The 22,007-nt window shown below is 52.3% G+C and overlaps 7 protein-coding genes across 7 annotated transcripts; all 7 read left to right on the forward strand.

Annotated features, from left to right (window-relative positions):
- Window positions 1-414: 414 nt before the first annotated feature.
- Window positions 415-743, forward strand: J4E78_006732 (uncharacterized protein; the record flags this gene model as incomplete). The annotated part of the gene is made up of 2 exons (XM_049367342.1): window positions 415-529; window positions 550-743. 2 exons carry the CDS (start codon window positions 415-417, stop codon window positions 741-743), a joined length of 309 nt encoding a protein of 102 aa, XP_049221089.1.
- A 294-nt stretch (window positions 744-1,037) lies between these two features.
- J4E78_006733 (uncharacterized protein) lies at window positions 1,038-2,283 on the forward strand (the record flags this gene model as incomplete). Its single annotated transcript, XM_049367343.1, has 4 exons — window positions 1,038-1,275; window positions 1,327-1,817; window positions 1,873-1,942; window positions 2,000-2,283. 4 exons carry the CDS (start codon window positions 1,038-1,040, stop codon window positions 2,281-2,283), a joined length of 1,083 nt encoding a protein of 360 aa, XP_049221090.1.
- Window positions 2,284-3,006: 723 nt separating this feature from the next.
- Window positions 3,007-4,751, forward strand: J4E78_006734 (uncharacterized protein; the record flags this gene model as incomplete). The annotated part of the gene is made up of 3 exons (XM_049367344.1): window positions 3,007-3,256; window positions 3,310-4,269; window positions 4,321-4,751. The coding sequence occupies 3 exons, from the start codon at window positions 3,007-3,009 to the stop codon at window positions 4,749-4,751; spliced, it is 1,641 nt and encodes a 546-aa protein (XP_049221091.1).
- A 1,950-nt stretch (window positions 4,752-6,701) lies between these two features.
- On the forward strand, window positions 6,702-8,445 carry J4E78_006735 (uncharacterized protein; the record flags this gene model as incomplete). The annotated part of the gene is made up of 4 exons (XM_049367345.1): window positions 6,702-6,873; window positions 6,935-7,141; window positions 7,201-7,368; window positions 7,430-8,445. The coding sequence occupies 4 exons, from the start codon at window positions 6,702-6,704 to the stop codon at window positions 8,443-8,445; spliced, it is 1,563 nt and encodes a 520-aa protein (XP_049221092.1).
- Window positions 8,446-10,408: 1,963 nt separating this feature from the next.
- On the forward strand, window positions 10,409-12,426 carry J4E78_006736 (uncharacterized protein; the record flags this gene model as incomplete). The annotated part of the gene is made up of 2 exons (XM_049367346.1): window positions 10,409-12,357; window positions 12,387-12,426. 2 exons carry the CDS (start codon window positions 10,409-10,411, stop codon window positions 12,424-12,426), a joined length of 1,989 nt encoding a protein of 662 aa, XP_049221093.1.
- A 4,225-nt stretch (window positions 12,427-16,651) lies between these two features.
- Window positions 16,652-18,233, forward strand: J4E78_006737 (uncharacterized protein; the record flags this gene model as incomplete). Its single annotated transcript, XM_049367347.1, has 4 exons — window positions 16,652-16,655; window positions 16,705-17,271; window positions 17,525-18,149; window positions 18,224-18,233. The coding sequence occupies 4 exons, from the start codon at window positions 16,652-16,654 to the stop codon at window positions 18,231-18,233; spliced, it is 1,206 nt and encodes a 401-aa protein (XP_049221094.1).
- A 1,006-nt stretch (window positions 18,234-19,239) lies between these two features.
- J4E78_006738 (uncharacterized protein) lies at window positions 19,240-21,360 on the forward strand (the record flags this gene model as incomplete). Its single annotated transcript, XM_049367348.1, has 3 exons — window positions 19,240-19,732; window positions 19,795-20,441; window positions 20,491-21,360. The coding sequence occupies 3 exons, from the start codon at window positions 19,240-19,242 to the stop codon at window positions 21,358-21,360; spliced, it is 2,010 nt and encodes a 669-aa protein (XP_049221095.1).
- Window positions 21,361-22,007: the final 647 nt, after the last annotated feature.

Here is a 22,007-nt window from a genome sequence, read left to right on the forward strand (position 1 = left end):
TGCATCAGTTCTGCGCGTAGCATCATCACTACCTTGCACACCGCTATCCAGGGCAAAGACGGGTCTGAAATATATCATTACCAATTGGCTCTCCTTTGGCCCTCCTGCACCTGGGCTGTGTGGATCAGCACATTCATCATGTTCTACGCCGCCCACGAGGGCCGCATTGATCACAGCATCGTCATCAGGTAATCAATATCTCGAAATTGTATTACCACTACTAACATGTACAACCAAGATTCGCAGATAAAAGTCTTGACATACTTCAACACCTCACGCTACGCGGCAGTGCTTGGCCTGAAGCAAGCTCGGCGGCCATTCGCGACTTACGGGCTCGAATGCTGCAGAAGTCTGCTCATATGGTTTCTCGATACGACTCAGAGTTCGCTGGAGATGCAGCCCTTTCTCAGAAAGATGGATTGGACATACGTTCAAGCCTGCACGAGCAATCACTACCTACCCGCAACGACCATCCAGATCAAGTCGGAAGCCAAGGGAGGAATGACATCGATCCTCATCATGACGCGCAGTATCCACCATATAATGCAGCATTCGATTCCAGTGCGACGGGCGACCTGAACCACAATGCTACTTTTCTCGAGCACAACAGCTACTGGAACATATTCGTTGGAACGGAGGGTGCCAACGCTTCATCAACAGAGTACTCCAACGGCCTAGACCCTTTCTCTGGCTTCGACATCCCCTTCTGGTTCGATCAAGAGCAGCATTGGGATTTCACATAGTTTCAAGCGCCAGGATAAATTCGAAGTGCTGGGTGTGGTGGCATGGTTTGAAAGCGGCGGACTTTGTTTGTCCGCGTTCCCCCGCACTTACCCTTATCCAGCGCACCAGTGGCGAGCTCGGCAACACTCCCATCGTCTACGAAGTGTGAATATGGGATTTCTTAGTCCGGACTATGAGGCTTAAAAGATACTGCGCATAGAACTCAAGAGATATCAACTCAATTGCTTACCGCCGTTACGATTACTCATTGGACGTTACTCCCTGTCCCAACCAACATTCCATCAGCCACCAACATGCGCACGCACTCTATTGCGACTATGGGCGCCGATGGCATCGGCCCTGAAGTTGTCAATGCTGGCGTACAAGTATTGAAGAAGCTGGCACAACTTGACGGCACATTCGGACTGCAGTTTGAAGACTACGACTGGAGTTCCGAGACCTACAAGAAAACAGGCCAATATATCCCCGATGGAGGATTAGAGAAGCTCAAGAAGCATGATGCGCTCCTTTTCGGTGCTGTAGGTGCCCCGGGTACGTATGAGATACTGACTCTTACACGACCTTGAGCTGAACCCCTAACAGATGTACCTGACCACATCTCTCTCTGGGGCTTGCGGCTCGCGATCTGCCAGACCTTCCAGCAATATGCGAACGTGCGACCCACCAAGATCTTTCGGGGAACGTCATCGCCTTTACGCAACGCAGAGCATGGCGACCTAGACTGGGTCATCGTACGAGAAAATTCCGAAGGTGAATACGCGGGACAGGGAGGCCGATCGCATAGAGGCCAGAAGTGGGAGACTGCTACGGAGGTCTCGATCTTCACCCGTCATGGTGTGGAAAGACTCATCCGCTTCGCCTTCGAAACAGCTCAAAGCAGGCCGAGGAAACAGATCACAGTCGTTACTAAGAGTAACGCGCAGCGCAACGGCATGGTTATGTGGGATGAGATTGCTGCTGAAGTTGCGAAAGACTTTCCTGATGTCAAGTGCGACAAGATGCTCGTCGACGCCATGACGTGCCGGATGGTACTTGATCCGAAATCTTTGGATACGATAGTTGCAACAAACTTGGTGGGTAACACTCAATGTACAGAGTATTCACCTCGGCTTTGACTGACTCGTCCAGCACGCGGATATTCTTTCCGATCTCGCAGCCGCACTTGCAGGCTCCATTGGCATTGCGCCCACCAGCAACCGTACGTATTCTTCATTTCCACATGGTTGCATTCGTTGCCCATGCTAAGTGTTACCAGTGGACCCCACACGCCAACATCCGTCCATGTTCGAACCGATTCATGGCTCGGCTTTCGACATTACCGGCAAGGGTGTCGCGAACCCAGTCGGAACCTTTTGGACAGCGTCTGAGATGCTAGCATGGCTAGGCGAAGAGCAAGCGGCAAAGAGATTGATGGAAAGCGTGGAAGCCATCACGGAGCGAGGCATTGCCACGCGCGACCTGGGAGGCAAGGCGTCGACAAAGGAGGTTACTGACGCGGTCTGCGCTGAGCTAGAAAGCACCTACGGTAAGAGTCAGTAGAAGCCAGGGTCGTGATGGGGTGGGCCTGATGATGCGGCAACGTTAGCCGCTGGCTCCAACCTGGTGGAGCGGACGTTGTCCGGTGCAAAACCTGACTCGTAGCCGATGCGATTGTCCTTTAGGCCTACAACGCCATGTGCGAGCCATCACGATAGCTTGAAACCGCCATATTGTTAAGTTCAGAGATCAGCAACACCCATCCACATCCGCGCATGTCGATCATGGCTACGTTACCTCTCATGAAGCCACCACTGCCACGAAGCCATTGTTGGGACCTTATGTGAAGTTTAAAGCAGAGCCTCTGCCGATCTCTTGTTTCCCCTATGCGGTCGCACACCCAAAAGAGGCGACGATTGACAGCATCTCCATCGGTCGCATTAACCCGAGGCATGCTGGCATCACTAGCCGTCTGCAACATGAAGCAGTGGATACCTGAGCGACCAACCCGGAGCTAGCCCCCGCATCCTACCCATCCTTCCCCGCACACCACCGAATCATCATTCCCTGTATGCAGTCGCCCAAGCTCAACTGCCGTGGGATTAAGGCATCCCCCACCACCACCACATTATAGTGTCCGTCGCATCTTCGACAATTTAGGATTGCTTCCACGCTTCTTCCATCCATCTGCTGTGCGATCTAGATTGCGTCTTTGCATATCGTTTATCCTTCCACGTGTGCTCCCTTGCGCTACCATTCCAATCACACCGCGGACATAGAGTTACCATGCCTCTGGGTATACTCCAAGACTACAAGCTCGAACATGTCCCTGGGACAGCTCCGTTAAGCGAGCTTGGTCGCATTGATCTCGAGATCACGAACGATGTTGATCGCGGGCTGCTGAAGCATGATCCTACTGGGCAGATTGTGCTGGTGCCGCAGCCTTCTGATTCGCCGAACGACCCCTACAATTGGCCAAGATGGAAGAAGGAGATGTTCACTGTCGTCATCGCATACGGTTGCGGCGCTGTAGGAGGTAGGCTCGCGATATCAAGACACGACATACTGAGCTAATCGCATCAATTGTAGCTGTCGGTCCGCTGCTCACACCAGCTTTCGTGCCCCTGGCAGAACAATTCAACGTCCCATTACAGAGGTTCACTCTGGGTTGCAATGGATCCTGCATCGTCGCCATCGCAGTGGGTAGTCTCATCTGCAACACCTTAGCCGTCAAACTCGGGAGACGACCAATCTACCTCGCAACCACAGTTGGCCTGGCGGTGTCCTGTTTCTGGGCTGCGGAAGCTACCAGCTTTCCTTCTCTGGCGGCAGCCCGAGCGGTCCAAGGTCTTTGCATGGCACCGTTTGAAGCACTCATCCCAGCATCCGTCGGAGACATCTGGCACGTTCATGAGCGCGGATTCCGAATGGCCATCTTCAACCTTGGTGTCCTCGGTGGTATCAACCTAGCGAGTCCAATCGCTGGATCCGTCATCCAATACGGCTCTCACCGCATTGCATTGCACGCAATGGGCGGTGCTTTTGTCATCATGCTCATCCTTATCATCTTCTTCATGCCCGAGTCCGCCTACCACCGCCACGACGTCATCAACATCGACACGAGCTCCAAGAATGTGGAAAGCGACGCGGTTGAGAAGGAGAAGTCCGCCGAGCGCGTCGAAGACTATGCGGTCCAGTCGTCCGTCTCTTCCGAGGCCCCATACCCTTACGTCAAGACTCTCATGCCATGGTCTGGTTACTGGGATCATGTCTCCTTCTGGCGCACATTCCTACGCCCTTTTGTGGTGATCATGAGCCCGGTAGTCATGTGGGCGACCTTGCTCTTCACCATTTGCGTATCCTGGCTTGTCTTGATCTCCATTACGTTGTCGCAGATCTTTTCCGCGCCACCATACAGTTTCTCCGTGAGCGCGGTTGGCGCAACGAACCTGTCCTCGTTCGTAGCGTCGTTGTTGGCCACGCTGGTAGCCGGTCCGATCATCGATGGTGTAGCGAAGTGGATGTCGACACGCAACAAGGGTACTTTCGGTGAGTGTAGACGACCCAAGCTGTGATTACAAGCAACTGACGATGTCTTAGAACCTGAGTTCCGTCTCCCAGTTATGATAACTTACCTGATCTTCACCGCAACCGGCTTCTTCGCTTGGGGCCAATCACTCCACAACCGCGATCCGTGGCCCATCCCAGTCATCGTCTGCATGGGTCTGATCAACCTGGGTGTTCAGCTGGGAACTACCGCCGTCGTGACCTACGTCTCCGACTGCCATCGAGAGCAGGCCGCCGAAGCCTTTGCCATCATGAACTTTGTCAAGAACCTTTTCGCATTCGGCCTGACGTTCTACGCCAATGACTGGATCGCGGTACAGGGTGTGAGGGACGCGTTTTATGTCATCGGTGGAACCACCGTCGCTGTCACGCTTTGCACGATTCCGATGTACATCTACGGCAAGCGCGCGAGGAGTTGGGTAAAGAGGTGCGGAGTGCTTGATAGTGTTCTGAAATCCGAGTAGAGGATCAATCGTGCGACGACATCGGGAGAAGAGCCTGCGTGTCTCATGAGCGTTTCCCAGTGTATTCCAAACTTTAGAATGTATTACGATAGCAATATTTTTCCAGGCTCTCGATCGTGTCATACGTCTAGTGCCGACCATAGCGTGATGAATGGCCAGCATCGCCTTTTGAGCGTGTGCTGGTCCTGCGGCTGCCGACGATCGGCATCTTTGGTGGCTGACTCGTGTGACTGAGGACAAGCGGCCTACCTGACTCAGTCTGACTGGCAGCGCAGCAGCATCTGCCAGACACTCCTCTCGAGTTCTAGAAGTAGTTTTCGTGCCATCTTGCTGGATCAGTGGGAGCTCGCTGCATGTTCGGTGCTATAGGCATTTCGCAATCTTTCAGTTGCTGCAGGACTGACACCGGTGGGGATTTATCGCCGGGTATCTGACGAGAAGCATGCGCACCCCTATTCGGTCGACCTTCAGCTGTCCCTGATGTCTTGCGCGCTCCGTCGCTATCAGGGACGGAATTGCTGTGTCTCGACGGAAATACTTCCGGGGCTGCCGTCTCGCGACACTGCGCTTGTAGCCAAGCTGTCAACTGCTCGGTCGTCTGCAAAGGCAGGCGCTTCCATTCTTCAAGCTTTTCTGCTTTTGAACCTTGTCGCTTTGGTGCGTGCGATGATGGATCTGAGAGCCGAACGTCGCTCAACTGTATTAAGTCTTGGTTTTGGACGACAGTGAGTGTTGCGGAGAGTGCAGCCTCGGTGTCTGCCAGCCGCTTCTCAAGAGCAGTGATGTATGCGGCTGGAAGCCCTCGCTTACCACCCTCTTGATAGTGGCATGGCAGCGATGATGTCTGGCATTGAGAACAGCATGGGCTGTGTTGGTTAGATGAAGTTCTGCAGCTGGCATGCGGGTTACCCACAGCTTCCGATCGCACTTGCACTTCTTCGATCTGCAATTCTCGCATGCAATGGCATTCAACTGAACCTCCAGATCGCGATGTCAGTGTATTTACCACAGTGCTGGACGAATTCGCGCACCGCTTCAGTCATAGTGGGATGACGATGGAAAGTGTTGAAGTTTGAGTAGGCTGGAGCTACTCGGAAGGTGTGGCTTTGTGATCTGTGCGCCACGAGGGGAGCCGGCCCCTAATGGCAGGCGCGTCAAGCCCTTCACGTCATCTCTCCGACGCGACAGCACTGAACATCTACTTCAGAGCTTGAAACGACATATATTACGGAAGAGCAATGCTACTGAGTAGAATGCGCATCGTGAATTGGTGTAAGCTCCTGCTGAGACCCGCCTGCGAATCGATTGCCGTTGCGGCGCTACCGCACAATGTCTTCCCCCTGAAGAATGCCCGGATTTTTGGCCCGCCAATCCAGCCTCCTTCGCACTTTGTCGCCCAGATCAGTCCAGAAGTTGGCGATGCTGTGCGAAAGAACTTGTGGAGGGGCAGGAGATTTTCCCCCGCATTCAACCTTACCTGTTGCACCACGGACCGCGCCATACATGGCTAGTGCTGAGGTCCATGTCGGGCATCGGGTCATTTGAGTCCAGCCCTGCATGCACATTCACGGACCTGAGTACACGATTTTGATATTGAAGCTGACGGTGTTGAGTAAGGCAGACTAGCATAGCACGGCATTTATCCGCACGGCGGAGAGAATTAGCCTCATATTTCCAGGTATGCAGCAATGAGACTTGGTGGTCGTTGTATCGTCGCAAGACAGGCATTCGTATTACCTTTGATCAACGGTCATGCTTCATCATGAAGGATGCGTCAACCGTACCACCGGGCACAAACCCCGCAAAGCCAAGACGAAAGCGAGGCAGATCCAGCATCCCTCAGTCGGTTCGACGGTTTCTTGAACCGGTGAAGTGCTTGGCTTCGAGTATGTAAGTTGAGGATGTGCCAACCTGACGCTACACTGAGTACCTATCTCAACCGGAAAAATCATGGCACCAGCAGTTGCAGGCCCTGGCGACGGTATTATCGAGCGCCTTGTCGCCGCCGATACGGTACGATGGTGGAACAAGCCAAACCTCCGACGTCTCTACCTATTGCTGGTACCTTTCTGCTTCTTCATTGAGTCTACTTCTGGATTTGATAGCTCGATGATGAATGGAAGTAAGTCGTTTTTACTACGGCGCTGCTTGGGATGAAACACTGATCCAGTATACGTCATCAGTGCAAGCTCTCCACTACTGGCAAGAATACTTCAATCATCCCAAAGGAGGCCAACTCGGATTGCTTGTCGCCTGCTACAACCTCGGCGCTATATCGAGTATTCCGTTCGTTTCCATTGTGTCTGATCATCTTGGAAGGCGGAAGAGTATCGTCTTGGGGTCCACGATTATGATCATCGGAGCAGTAATGCAGGGCTTGTCGCAGAACCGTGAGTACCTTCAGCATTCTTGTCGCATCCAGAGATTTTTACAACTAACATACGTGTAGTCGCCATGTTCATCTTCAGTCGCATATTCCTGGGCCACGGTATCGTTTATGCCATCATATCCGGCGCTGCTCTTCTCGGCGAACTAGGCCACCCTAAAGAGCGACAGTTCTTAGGCAGTCTCTTCAACGCATTCTTCGGAGTAGGCTCCGTTCTCGGTGCGGGTATCGGTGAGAAGTTCCCTCCATCAAAGGCAGATGAATGCATGCTGATCTTGGCTCCGATGTGTAGTCGTCCGCACACTACTCATTCCGAGCGACTGGTCTTGGCGCCTCCCCTCCATCCTCCAAGCAGGCCCTTCTGTTATCCAGATCATCTTTGCTTTCACGGTCCCGGAAAGCCCTCGATGGCTGGTTTCGAAAGATCGGAGCGAAGAAGCTCTTGAGATATTGATCAAGTACCATGCGGAAGGCGATGCATCGGCTGAGCTACCTCACCTTGAGATTGCTGAGATCAGGAAAGCCCTGGAGTTGGAGAACGAATCGCGACAACGTGGCTGGGCCGAGCTCTTCCAATCCAAAGGCATGCGACACCGTGCCCTTGTCGCCGCCGGCCTTGGCATCTTCGTCCAGTACAGCGGCAACAACCTCATCAGCCAATACCTTGTGCCCATCCTGGAAAAGATCGGCATTGAAGATAGTCATACCCAGGTGCGCTACAACGTCGGCTCAGAAGCATGGGGCTTCCTCATGGCGCTTGTCATGGCCACTGTCACACCCCGATACCCACGTCGCAGGATGTATCTGCTGTGTGCGAGTTGCTTATTGTGCGTGTATACCGCTTGGACCATTGCTCAGGCTCGTAATCGCCAGACTGGATCTAAAGAGACAGGCTATGCGGTTCTGGTCATGATCTTTCTCTACAAGCCCGCCTACAACATCGCCTACAATGCCCTCACATATGTCTACATGGTCGAAATCTTCCCCTACTACGTCCGAACCAAGGGTCTCTCATGGTTTCAACTCTTCAATCGTTGCTCCGTCATGCTTGGATCCTTCACCAATCCCATCGGACTGGAAGACCTTGACTGGAAGTTCCTCTTCGTGTACATCGCTTTGCTGTGTTGCGAGATTGTGTTCATCTACTTCTTGTTCCCGGAAACGTACGGAAAAACACTGGAAGAGCTTACTTTCTTGTTTGAAAGTGAAAAGGACGATGCCGATGCGCTCGCTGCAACCACCGCCAAGGTCATGGGCCAGGATAGCAACGCCATCGAGCTTCATGAAGCGCCAGACAAGAAGGCCTAAGTCACAAGTAAAGTGGTGGCTGGGACTGAGGTCGATGGATCTTGCAAATGACGTTGCATTTGGCGCTCACAAGGCGGGTTTTGAGGCCGCTTGGAAGTGAGCCGCATTCCTTTGAGCGGGTATGAAACGGTCGTGGATGAAAATAGTGGAGATGGAGATGCACAATTTGTGGCAGTTCAGCACAAGTCAGTGTTGCTCGCGGTCGTCTCCGTTAATGAATCATGAACTAGTCCTCCCATTCCCCGTGTAAGATTTTGCATCGCTCATTGTGGCTCGCAATGAGCACTTCGGGGTCGTGCAATATTAATTAAGCTATGGCTGACATCAGCTCAACGCCTTTGCAACGTTACCCGTCTGCGCGTTCAACGTTCCGATGTAGCATGCGGCGCAGCAACATATCAAACCATACCTTGCATACAACGCCTGAAGAGGCTGGAGATTGCGCGGATCTCCACTTCCATCCATAAGTTTGTTTCGACAACACAACGCACCAATGACTCGCTCTTCTATGCGACCATGACACCGATCAAGTGACAGCGGCTACAGAAGACAGATCTCCGACAGATCGGGACCTGTGGGGTATTTTCCGAACGAATGAGAATCTGGCGGCTTTGAAACAACAACAGATGGGTATAAGCTTGGCCAGTGAGGGTACGCAACGATCGCAATGCAGCCTTGATAGCCGCGACCCGGCAGACTGGATTTAGCGTACGCCGGTGTTAGTACACGTGTCAGTACTAGGGAACACCGAATCGCATGTTCAGCCTCAAGCCACCGTAGTATCAAGTCAGTAAGCGAAGTGTTGGATGAAGAGGTAGGGCTACCTAAGAGGTGTCAGACGACGGTCCATCGTAACACACCTGATATGCTTCGGCTACTCCAGAGGAAGGCAGTTGTCACGCTCCTGCTTGACACTGGGAGACGCCGTCACGTGAAGCTTGCTTCATGCATGCATGCGTTGTTTGCTTTGCACCGAGATGCCAAATGCACGATAGACGCGACGTGGAATATTCGAAAAATAGACGCATGGCTAAATATTCCGCGGCGCTGATAGGTGGCTATTAATAAGTGGGGTTATCGGCCCCGCGCTTAACGATAGCGCGACCCCGCTATCTGAACCCCCAAAAATTCGTCGAAACATCCCGAGGCCGTCGTTCCCACCACCTCCACAACCACCACCCACGTCGCGCGAGTTCACGCGATACCTCCGAGGCTGGAAAGCGGCATGGCCATTCGCTCACCGAGCAAAACCAACATGTTTTCCCAACCCCGCGCTCCTTACATTGGCTGCAGCGTCCGATGAGGCTCGAAGCGCTTATACAACTGTGCCTCATTGATGCATCGTCATCGAAACGTGACCTCATGGAGGGGCCAAAAGCTAAGAATACGCCTAGCTGCATATGTTTTAATACTACAGCGCCAACGAGAATACGCTAGCCTAGCCATGCGGCCATCCCAGCGGTTATACACATGCTCTGTACGGCTACACCCACAGCGGTGACCCGGCTTGACAGCTCCCGACGCCCGCGCCGCACGCAGGTGTCGTGGAGATGGCCTTCAGCCGCCTTTCTTGGCACTCTTTTCTGGAGGTTGGGTCTGGTCCTTGCGGCTAGCTCGTGCCGTGAATGGTGCGTTTGCTCGGTAATGCACCGGTTTCCAGAACGAAGGCATAGTTTGCATGTACGCCGCAGTAACAGTGCTGTTTGATGTTTCGAGCAGGCTCCAATCATGGAAATCGCTTGTGGAGGCTTATACTGCAGCTCGATGTTGTTATAGTATGGTGATGGACACCGATGGTAAGTACCTGGTATCAGTCTACTGCTTCTCTCCAGTCTGGCACTGCTCTACTATCTTGTACGAAGCAACATTTTTCCATCATTCTCCACTTTTTTCGTACCCTAATTCGTATTCACGTATTCTTTTAATGCCTTTCCCGATATCCACATCAGGCTACTATCCCAACATGTCTCGTTCTCCACGCACCCCTATGCGTTCGCCTGCTTTTCCCGACATTCCAATCTATCTGGATACAGGCGATGAGCGCATTACAGCAAAGACATACGGTACAACACCAACTACGCCAACTACACCAGACATCATCCCTCCTCAACGACCAACACACCTGAGCCCGTCACATATCAACGCGCCACCCATCAGCCCGGCCGAGCCAAGCCCTACAACCACTATCGAGACTTCCAGTTGTCGGTCAGTCATCTGGCCTATTCCAGAACCACCACCAGAGATCCAGCACCAGTCTGATTCTCGGCGACCGACTCTTCGCTTCTTCCCGACTGAACGCCCTCGAGTCCGTCTTGATACCGTTCATTCCCTGCAGGTCCCTTCCATCAACGAGAAGACCCCGATCAGTTACTATCATCCGGGGCTCGGCATCGTCAACGGACCTCCCAAGCCCCCATCAATCGAGATCTCTCCACCCATTAACGAGAAGTCCGATCCATCCGCAAACTTCGCACAACGTATTGAGGAGACCCTATGGAGGTACAGCGCTTCAGGCAATGTATACAAACGATGGTTGCTTGAGCTTCTAAGCTGGCTGTTCAGTGCATTCTGTATGGCGGCTGTCGTTGGAGTCCTTATCGGTCTTCAAGACAAACCACTTGCGAAGTGGGTCCTAGCGGAGAAGACTGGTTTGACACTGAATACTTACATTTCCATTCTCTCCAAGATGGCTGGCGCTGCCCTTATACTACCTGTATCGGAGGCACTTGGTCAGTTGAAGTGGAGCTGGTTCCTCGAACATTCCAAGCAGATGTGGGATTTCGAGATCTTCGACAATGCATCTCGAGGGCCGTGGGGATCACTACTACTGTTGATTCGTACTAAAGGCAAAGCACTAGCGGCGCTTGGAGCTATGATCATGCTCTGCTCTCTGGCTCTTGACCCATTCTTCCAGCAAGTGGTCGACTTCCCGGATCGCTGGGCATTACAAAATACCACTAGTGCCATCCCAAGGGCCCCGATGTACATGCCGCCTTACGTTCCTGATTTCTTTCATGGGGAAGAACAAGGACAAGAAGATCGCGATTTTACTCCTGTCATCAAGAAGTTCCTCTATGGCAACGGGACTCAGCCCATCCCCTTTCTGAACGGTACAAAGCCCGAGATACCTCTATCGTGCCCGACGAGCAACTGCACATGGCCAGAGTATGAAACCCTGGCAGTTTGCAGTAGTTGTGCCGAGGTCTCTCATCTCCTGGACATCAAATTCGACTGTCTAGTAGACACTACTGTGGATTGGACTGCTACTTGGCAAGGGCCATTGGACGAGGTGCCCTACCCGAATGGGACAGTGTGTGGATACTTTCTCAACATCACAAGTGCTGCGCCTATTCTGCTCTCTGGGTATGTTGCGCATGCCGACGAGTCACAGAATGTGACCAACGAGGCCTTGATTGCCAGGACAATACCTCTTTCAGATTTCGACACCAAGGAGCCACTCTACGGCGTCGGTTCCGTGAAATACAAAGACATCCGCAATCCGATCCTCGACGCTCTAATTGCATCAGCAATTGACGGCCCAGCAAGCGTGTTCCGCAACGATACACCTGTGGTACATGAGTGCATCCTGTCATGGTGCGTTCAAAGCATCAAGTCGGCCTATGACTGGGGAAAGTACACCGAGAATGTTACTGCCACGTATCTGAATACACCTGACGAGCCGTTCTCATGGCCATGGGAGGTCTATGAAGCTGAGACTGGCCAAGACCTTATCTACACTCAAAACATCACGCTCAAGCCGCCCCCATCACGTTTACACCGACTGAACACAACGGCATACGACAACACATACAGAGTCGATAATATAACGGCATACAAGACTATGGGTGTTTTCGACGACTTCTTCCCTTCATACTACACTCTAGAAGATGGGTCTTCAGAAGCTTTGCTAAGGTACAAGAACTACTTCGACGGCCCATCAGTACGGACATTCGAAGAGAATCCATGGCTAGCTTCCAATAATCTCACTCGACACATGGAGAGATTGGCCAAAGTTTTGACGAATGTTGTGAGATCGTCGGATAACAAAGTCATGACCCTAGGCGACGCTTACACCAGGGAGAATTATGTTTCTGTGCGCTGGGAATGGCTTACTCTTCCTATCGGTCTGCTGTGTATTTCTTTCATTTTTCTTGCGGCAACTGTTGCAAAGTCCGCTGTTGAACGCGATCGCGTTGGAGTGTGGAAGACTTCGGCGTATGCCACTTTACTCTATGGTTTACCGGATGAGATGCAACAAAAGATCACGAGATCTGGGAGTTCTGGGACACCGAGAGCTAGAGCTAAGGAGCTAAAAGTAAGATTGCAACCTAACCAGGGCTGGCGGGTGTCTGGAAATCTTTTCTCTCCTTTCGTACCCAAGCCGAAACCCAACCTTCCGCCCCCGGGATGGATATGAATAGCCAGTCCCTCCAAGAAGAAATATTACGAAATTGTTATACAAAATTACCTCCCATGTCGACCGTACTTGCAGCCGTCAATGATCGGGGTTTGAGAATCACAAGGCTTCAGGAAAGTAATCGCCGCGAGACTCGCTCAACGGACACCACCATGGTCATTCCTTAGTCGCCTCCGCGTCCTCTGCCTCCCCAAATGGACCGGTTCATCAACGACCTCCTGTCGCCCTTGCCTCCCCGAATGGCCCTCTCATCAACCGACCTCCTGTCGCCTTTGCCTCCTCGAATAGCTCTCTCATCCACCGATCTCTTGTCGCCCTTGCCACCTCGAATGGCTCTCTCATCAACCGACCTCTTGTCACCACCACGTCCACGACCGCCACGAGTGGCTCTCTCATCGACAGATCTCTTGTCACCACCACGTCCACGACCGCCACGAGTGGCTCTCTCATCGACAGATCTCTTGTCACCACCACGCCCGCGACCGCCACGAGTGGCCCTCTCATCAACTGATCTCTTATCACCACCACGCCCTCTGCCGCCCCGGATCATACGCTCGGCAAGTAGAACACTAGACTCAGGTTCTGTCTCGACTTCGCGCTCGATGGTCACCGCTGAGCGACCTTGCACTGGGATAGCTTCGATAAGAGGTGTTCGGCCATCGAGGATCTTTGTTGATGTGCGGCTGACGACCGTGTCGACAATCTGCTACAAGAGTTAGTTCATAGGCTTGTTGGCTTGACATGATGTCACTAACGTCTGGAACTGGTACCGGACCAGCAAGAATCGGAAGAATGAACGACGCAAACACGAGGACGGTAGTGCCGCGCATGATGACGTATGTAACAGTTGGGTCTTTGGACGACGCTAATAAGAGACGGCAACGGAAAGACTAGGTGGCTGTCCGGTAAGGGATGAATGTATCAAAGAGGTGGTTCGACTGTCTGTCACAAGGAGGATGATACCTTGACGGGGGGAGATGTCGGTGCATTTATCCATCAACATCAAACCATAACGACGACATTGTGAGCCACCCTCCACAACGGGCTCATCTCCACTCCCTGGTCACCGGCGCTTCAACCCGTGGTGACTCTCACCCTCGTAACCGCCTCCGAAGCCACAGATGCAGTCCCAAGGGCATGGCACCGCAGGCACAATGCGCGCATCACGCGAAGTTGTGCAACCATTGGGAGGTAGAACGGCGAGCATGATAGCTGGACCACGAATGAGGCAAGGTGAAACGCAAAGACCGACGCGTTGGAACACAAGGCGTTAGGCCGCGAGCTTGTGGTGGCATGAGAACGCATCGCAATGGATCAGGAGAATTCTGCGATTTCATCACACGGGATATCACATTCGAAGCGCTCGAAAGGGCAGGGCTTTCTACAAGGCGATCCTGTCCGTAAGGTCGAGATCCTGTAAGTACGATTCATCACCTGTAATTGCTGTAGTTCTCGTCAACTGCCCGAATGATTTCTAACCAATCAAAAGGATTTATCGATGTGATGTGGCTTGGCGGCGTTTTGGACTTAGCCGGGGAGTTGAAGCGATTGGCTCTACGCGATCGGTACCTCACGCCCATCAACCGTTCTTGCGACCGACTCACAGATTCTTTCCACACGTGATACTTTCCGGCGTTACGCTTCCTCCAATCTCTTTGGCCCATTTTGATAGACATTCAATACACTCTGTTTGCGACGCAACTACGCTCTCGAGTGTCTTTTTGAGCTCGTGTCTTTGCAAGAATCTGTCGTAAAGTTCGGACGTTCGGACCCCTGCCAAGCGACTGTAGGCGGCGTTGAGTTGGATTCCATTGCGATGCATGCAAACAAACCCCTAATTACCGGCCAGTCCTGTGAATTGGAGGCCCATGTAAAGTTCAGCTGGTAATGACGTCCACCACGCTGTACTCATGCCATTGCGTCAGCTTCGCATCGATGTAGAGACTTGATTCAGGTACCCGTAGACAGTACAAGGAGCTTCACCAATTGCGGGTAGGGATTAAGCGCCCCCCGGGATCTAGACTGACGACACCAGGGCTCTCTGAAACGGACGCTGCGTGTGTGTAAACCTTATCAACGCCAACCTTCATGCGGCTATGTCACTTTGTTTACCTCTGTCTTAAAGCCATTACTGTGCAACACACGCCCAGCAATCCCGGAGGCTGTCTTCGAGCCCTATGCGCAGTCCATCACATTGCCCATGCATGGTGATATCGATCGCCCCTAGGTCCCAAGTTTCCGGCCGTTCAAGGTTGTCGGATCAGCCTACCTTGGTACTTGGCCCTTTGTGGCCGACTCGATGACCGCCTGGGCAGCCACATGGCGTCGTGAAGCGAGTATCTACACTTACACGGGATTGAGGCCTCCGCACTTTCCCGTCTTCCACGAGCTTTCGGGGTACGGAAGACAGCTATCGCATCAATGTGCATCCGGTACCTAGGTAATGATACTTACTGCGGGTAGACACAACTATAAGGAAGTCCATGGAAATGGGGGTTCGCAAACATGCAATCTAAATTAGGTGGTATTACCGGATTGCGCGCATTCGGATCTTTTTCAACATTATGCACCCACGTTGCGGCGCAGTATATGTCTTTGTACACCTGTGCATCGTCTACATCTACCTAAGTAATCCCTCGCCGCGCGGCTTTCAAACACGCTTCACTCAATATGTATTCAATACACGAGATCTGCTTCACCAGTCGAGCAAGAAATGATGCCTAAACGAATACTCTGACACTGCTCTTGCCTGCGCCCTCATCTCGATGGTTCTTGGAAATAGAAAAACATACCCGTACATGCCAATAACAACATCTTCTGCATGCGATGAGAGCTAGAACATTCCGGTACATACCCACCCCAAATATGATCACTGTATACTCAAGTAGTGTATCGAGATCGCAGAACAAAGTACGTGCATCTAGAGAAGAGATGACCACGGCTCAAAAAGTGCAAGCTCACCGAGTCTTCGGGGCAGCTTCGGCTCCATAGCTCGCTTCCCAAGATCGGCCCCCCTTGCCTCGAACAGACCGCCTTGCGCTCTGCCTAGTGCCCGCGTGCCCGCCAACCCACGATGACAGCTCAACCCCAGCGCTTAAACTGCTCATCGTTCTTACTGCTTGATGTGGCCTCGAACGGTTCAATACGCAGTAGCTGCGGGAACGCTAAGCTCAGCGCTACCACAATCTCGGCCTCATGGTTTGATAAGACCTTATCCCCGCGCAACCTGCTGTGGGCGCTAAACCCCCCACTCTGACAGGTCTAACGGTGATGCTGGGCAGACACAGAAGCTTTCGCATCGCCAACACTCAGGTCATTTCTACATGCACACCTGGCAATCATGACCTGCCCTAGGAAGCAAGCCAGTAACGATGTCGCGCTTTCTACACGAGCTGCAGAATGTTCGGCCGTTAAGCGCTCGATTGTTGATTCAATTGACATACCACAGGAGGCTACCAATGATTAACTCTAGCACCGCTTTCAGGGCGTCACCTCTTGACCGCTCATGTGTGCTTCAGATCTCGTCAACGGAACATGCGCACAATGTCACGACAACACGGAGGACTTTTACCTCTTACACTCGTGCAATCGCGACACTTGCATTCGTCATCCCCGAATGAAGGCCTGAATATACCACCTCCGCCATCCTATCGAGCATCTGTCCACGAGAAGCATCGTCTCGACTTCCCCGGGCGCATAGAGCGAAAGCTAGCGCACTACAATGCTTCGCAGAATGTTTACAAACGCTGGCTGTTCGAGATCATCAGTGTGGCGATAAGTGCTATCTGCATGGGTGAGCTGGCACCATATCGGCCTAATATGTATGCTAACTCAGGGTGCAGGCACAATTATCGGGTTACTCTATTATCTCCACGATCAAGCCCACAACAAATGGCCTGCAGGCCTGACGATAATCACGGTTCTTTCGAAGATCGCCTCGGCAGCACTCATTCTGCCTATATCGGAGGCTATCGGGCAGCTGAAATGGACCTGGTTCCACGGGAAGAAGTCCAGAGACGCATTCGACTTCGAGATATTTGACAAAGCATCGCGCGGTGCATGGGGATCGTTCATGCTCCTGTGCCGAACGAAGGGCAAATCACTTGCCGCACTAGGTGCACTGTTGACAGTCCTGCTACTTGCGATTGATACTTTCTTCCAGCAGGTTACCGACCTCAATGAGCGTTGGAAGCTACAGGGCAACAGCTCGATTCCACGAACCGTACGATATACCCCTTCCCTCGCCCTTACATACGACAGCACCTGGGACAATGAACCCGTGGCCACGATGAACCAAGACCTCAAGAGGGCCCTGGATCCATTTTTCTTTGACCAAAATGGCACACGTCCGTTTCTCACCGAGGGTGGTCCTCAGGCTGAGATACCACTAGTGTGTCCAACTAGTAGATGTGAGTGGCCGGCCTATCAGTCTTTGGGAGTCTGCAGTGCCTGCGAAGACGTGTCACACCTGCTTGAGTATGATTGTCTTTCCATGAAGATGGACTGGATTAGAAACTCAACTGGTCCTGGGACGGAGGATACATATCCCAATGGTGAGATGAGCCTTTCATCATCGACTATCAGTCTCGGCCATGCCAAGCAAGGCCGCCGACCAACCTATGCAAGATAAAGTTGACTAAGGCTAACATTGTCGTTGTGTAGGTACTGCCTGTGGCTATTTCCTGAACGCGACGAGTTCACTGCCTGTCCTGATGTCCGGGTACAGAGTCGAAAACAGCACGGATTCCCCTTATGGAGAGACCCTTCTCATGCGCACGCTACCGCTCGTCACAAACCCTTTGAGGTCACCACTGTACGGGGGTTCTATCAACTTCAAGCACATGAACTATCCTATCATCGATGCGATAATCGTAAGCGCAGCGGATGGCTCCTCCGAGAGCGTCTATCGCAAAGCCCTCCCAGTGGCTCACGAATGTGTCTTATCCTGGTGTGTAAAGACACTTCGCTCCTCATACGCACGAGGAGGTTACAAAGAGGAGGTCATCGAGACCTTTACCAACACGACACAGATCAAATACCCATGGTGGGGCGAGAGTGTGGGGCTTGGCATGACGCTGACTGAGTTTGATGCAAATATCACGATAACTCCACCTACCAACGACAACTATACGACCACTTATGGCGTCTCAAACGAGACGTTCATGAACACAATCTTTGTTCTGGACGAAGTGTTCCCCTCCCTGATTACTGTCACCGAGCCATCGGCCAAGCCATATCTGAAGATCAGAACTAGCTTCATCGATCAGGTCATGTTTCGAGAAGTTCGGTTCAACCCATGGCTTGCTCCCAATAACGTCACCTACCACATGGAAAGGATAGCACATGCTCTAACGAACGCAGTCAGGTCTGATGCTAACAGCAATGAGCTCATCGTTGGAAGCGCCTCATCCCCAGAGACTTATGTGGTGGTTCATTGGGGTTGGCTTACATTTCCTCTGCTTCTCCTTTTCCTAAGCATCGCATTCTTGGTGGCTACAATGATCAAGACTTCACAACACGCATACGATGATATCGGCAACTGGAAGACTTCCGCCATGCCGACGCTGATATACAGCCTGCCAAAAGACCTTCAACAGGAACTCAAGACACCGGCAGCATCAACGCGCACCTTGCATAGAAGGTCGAAGAAGGTTAGGATCAGGCTCTTGCCAAAACAAGGCTGGAGAGTCTCTGGTATAGTTCAGCCCGCGCCGACAGCTCCACCTGGTTTTATATAGCCACAAAGTCTTGCTCGTTATACACACGAAAATGATGAAGTTTTTCAAAGTGCGCGCCAAGATTGGCATGTGATCCAGTCGTACGCAAAAGGCATGTGAGGCTCGGTACCAATCGCTCATGCAGCCAATATGCTCGATTCTCTGCGCAACAGCGCAACATGACAACGAGCCTGGCATGAGCGCGTCTGTGTTGCGACAACATCTCCGCATATCTAGTCGGCGTCAAAGCCAGCGGTAGACCGACCGGTGTCATTGGCTCCTACCGCCAAGCCACACGCAGGATCAACATGGTTACCTAGGTAGACATGGCAAGTCTGCACGACCATGGAGTCGCAGCTGCTAAGCGCTAGAACCGTTGCTTCGGCGGCTTTTTATGTCCTGTTGGCAGGCTTAGTGTGTATCCGGCGGCTGGTTATCTTCAGTCGTAGGATGTGTATACACCACAGCGTGGAATTGCCGGACCAACCTCATTCCCACTAAAAGCTGGGGTAACGGGACCTCATAAACGCCTATACAATCGATGCGATAGCGTGTCGCATTCACTCGCCAGTCGTTGGGCATCATCAATCGATCCACAAATCTCCCATGAGCAGATCACCTAGCTATCCATCTGCCATCTCAACTCACCCACGCAACCAAATGACAACACTTCCGCAGTACGAACCTTCAAGACAGCTACCGCAAGACGTCCAGAACAATGAGCGCTACATATCGCCATCTTCCAGCCCTGGCGAAAACGGAAAGAGATCATTGGATCTGGTACAACGTCTAGAGAAGAAGTTGGCCGCGTACAATGCATCCCAGAATGTTTTCAAGAGGTGGCTTTTTGAATTAGCCAGCTGGCTAATAAGCGCGGTGTGCATGGGCGCGGTCATCGGAATCTATATCACCGTCAGCGGCCAGGAGATGACCAAGAGCGAGCAGTCCCTCACGGTGGCCAACACACTAGGAAAGATAGCATCCGCTGCACTCATCGTGCCGACCTCGGAAGCACTTGGACAGCTCAAATGGAATTGGTTTCATAAATCGAACGCTATGTGGGATTTCGAAATCTTCGACAAGGCCTCACGAGGTGCATGGGGCGCTACGCTGCTCCTCTTTCGAACAAAAGGACGGTCGCTGGCTGCCCTAGGTAAGCTGTGGCCGTACGAACCATGTGAGAAATACACTGACTTCATATCTTTACCTCTGTAGGAGCCCTACTAATTGTGTTGCTGCTTGCTATCGACACTTTTTTCCAGCAAGTGGTCACATTCCCGGATCGTTGGGCCCTGCAAACGGCACCAAGCTCCATTCCCATCGTCAAGACGTATAGTCCGTATTTTTCCAAATACTTCATCAAGGGTGATGAGATAGCCATGTACGATGAGGTCACCTCCCCCGTCATCAAAAGCTACTTTTACGGAAACGGATCGATACCCGTTCCGTTCGGAAGTGGATTCCGCCCGGATATACCGCTTTCCTGTCCTTCTAGCAAATGCACTTGGCCTACTTACGATACCCTTGCGACGTGCAGCAGCTGCGTGGATGTTTCTCACGATCTAAACATCACGTATGCCTGTCTGAATACCACAATTGATTGGAGTGTCAAATGGGAGGGCCCACTAGCAGATGTACCATACCCGGTCGGGAACGTTTGCGGTCATTTCCTCAACCTTACGTCGGCTACGCCGATACTTCTCTCAGGTCATGTCGTGAGCGAAAACGGCACCACGAACTCAACTGATGAGGTCTTGCTGGTGCGCACGATTCCTCTGTCTGACATGAACACGAAAGAACCCTATTACGGCACTGGCTCCTTCGCATTCAAAGACATTCGCTATCCCGTCAGTATCATCCTTGTACGAACTGTATGTGAGACAAACGCTGACTTTGTACACCGATCTTTAGATCACCGACGGTCTCGTCGCATCAGCATCGAACGGGATCGATAGTGTATACGGTCGCGAGCCTCCTGTGGTGCACGAGTGCATGTTGTCTTGGTGCGTTCAGCGAGTAAGATCATCGTACGAGTGGGGCCTATACAGCCAAACTACCGAGTCAACATTCCTCAACATTGCGACTGATACTGTCCCTTGGCCATGGATAGTCGACGGCAACTGGTATGAGTATTCGCCAAACATCACTCTCGAAGCGCCAGCCGTGGATTATCCTGATACCAACAACACTTATTCTGTGTGGAACGAGACAGCTTTCCAGATCATGGTCATCTGGGACGATTTCTTCCCGTCATCCTACACGGCTGCGGGTAGGGGCTCAAAACCTATATTGAGGTTTAAAGAATACCCTGACGGACCCGCTACTCGCTTCATGGACTTCAATCCCTGGCTAGCGCCAAGCAACGTTACGCGCCACATGGAACGACTGGCATCATCCCTCACGAACGTTATGCGGTCGAACACGAAGACTACTGAAGCGCTCCTCGGTGAGGCATACGATCGAGAGAAGTTCGTCCGCATCAACTGGCCATGGCTCATATTTCCGTTGCTTCTCCTACTACTGAGTTTGGTATTCTTGGTCGCTACCATCATCAAAACGTCGAATGATACCGAGACGGGGGTTTGGAAGACTTCAGCCCTGCCTACGTTGATCTACGGTCTACCACAAGATGTGCGGAAGGATAGCATCTCGACCACAAGCTCGGAAAGCGCATCGCCTCACGATCCCCGCAAGGTTAGAATTAGACTCTTGCCAAAGCAGGGCTGGAGAGTGTCGGGACAGGTGCACCCCGCATCGACAGCTCCACCTGGCTTCATATAACTACCAAGATGTCTCGTAGTATGCAAATACAGCCAATTCATATAGTTGTCATAATACGTGATCTATGATGAATAGCCACATCTAAGGCTGGTTTTGGCGCTATCGTCATCGCAGACCCAATCTCGCTTGCTGAACCCTAGCTCGTCCAACGCGTCCCGCTGAGCCCTCACGTCTTTTCTCTTCGTCCCAGAGCTATCTTCCGTCTTCGGTCACCAGGAAATCCTCGATCTTGACTGCATCTAAAGTCGCTATACTTGCCTACGCGACATGGCCATGTCGGTCCCCGCCCTCGGTAGCTGCCAGCCAGTTGGTATGCCGCAGCGCTAACAGCAAAGCTCCCATAGGCGCACGATAACGAAGCGCACGCTCAACGTCGAAGATCAAGATGCGCAGCTTAGCGCCACGACTCTACCATGACTGAAGGCATATTCGCAGCCGGCAGTTCAAGATGTATAGCTTGTTAGGCGCCGGTGCGCTGTCATCTTACCCTCGAGCAGCGATCGAACGACCAGCCTTACCGCGAGAAAACCCCCCTTCGCGTCTCGTGTTTCTCATCACGGCCCGATCCTCATCTATGCGAGTCTCACCGAGATGGCTTCCATTCCAAACGCGATACGATACCAACCTTCGTGGACACAAAAACGCGG

Source organism: Alternaria triticimaculans (genome assembly GCF_023758025.1).
Source record: "Alternaria triticimaculans strain BMP 0046 chromosome Unknown scaffold_9, whole genome shotgun sequence".
NCBI classification, from domain to species: domain Eukaryota; kingdom Fungi; phylum Ascomycota; class Dothideomycetes; order Pleosporales; family Pleosporaceae; genus Alternaria; species Alternaria triticimaculans.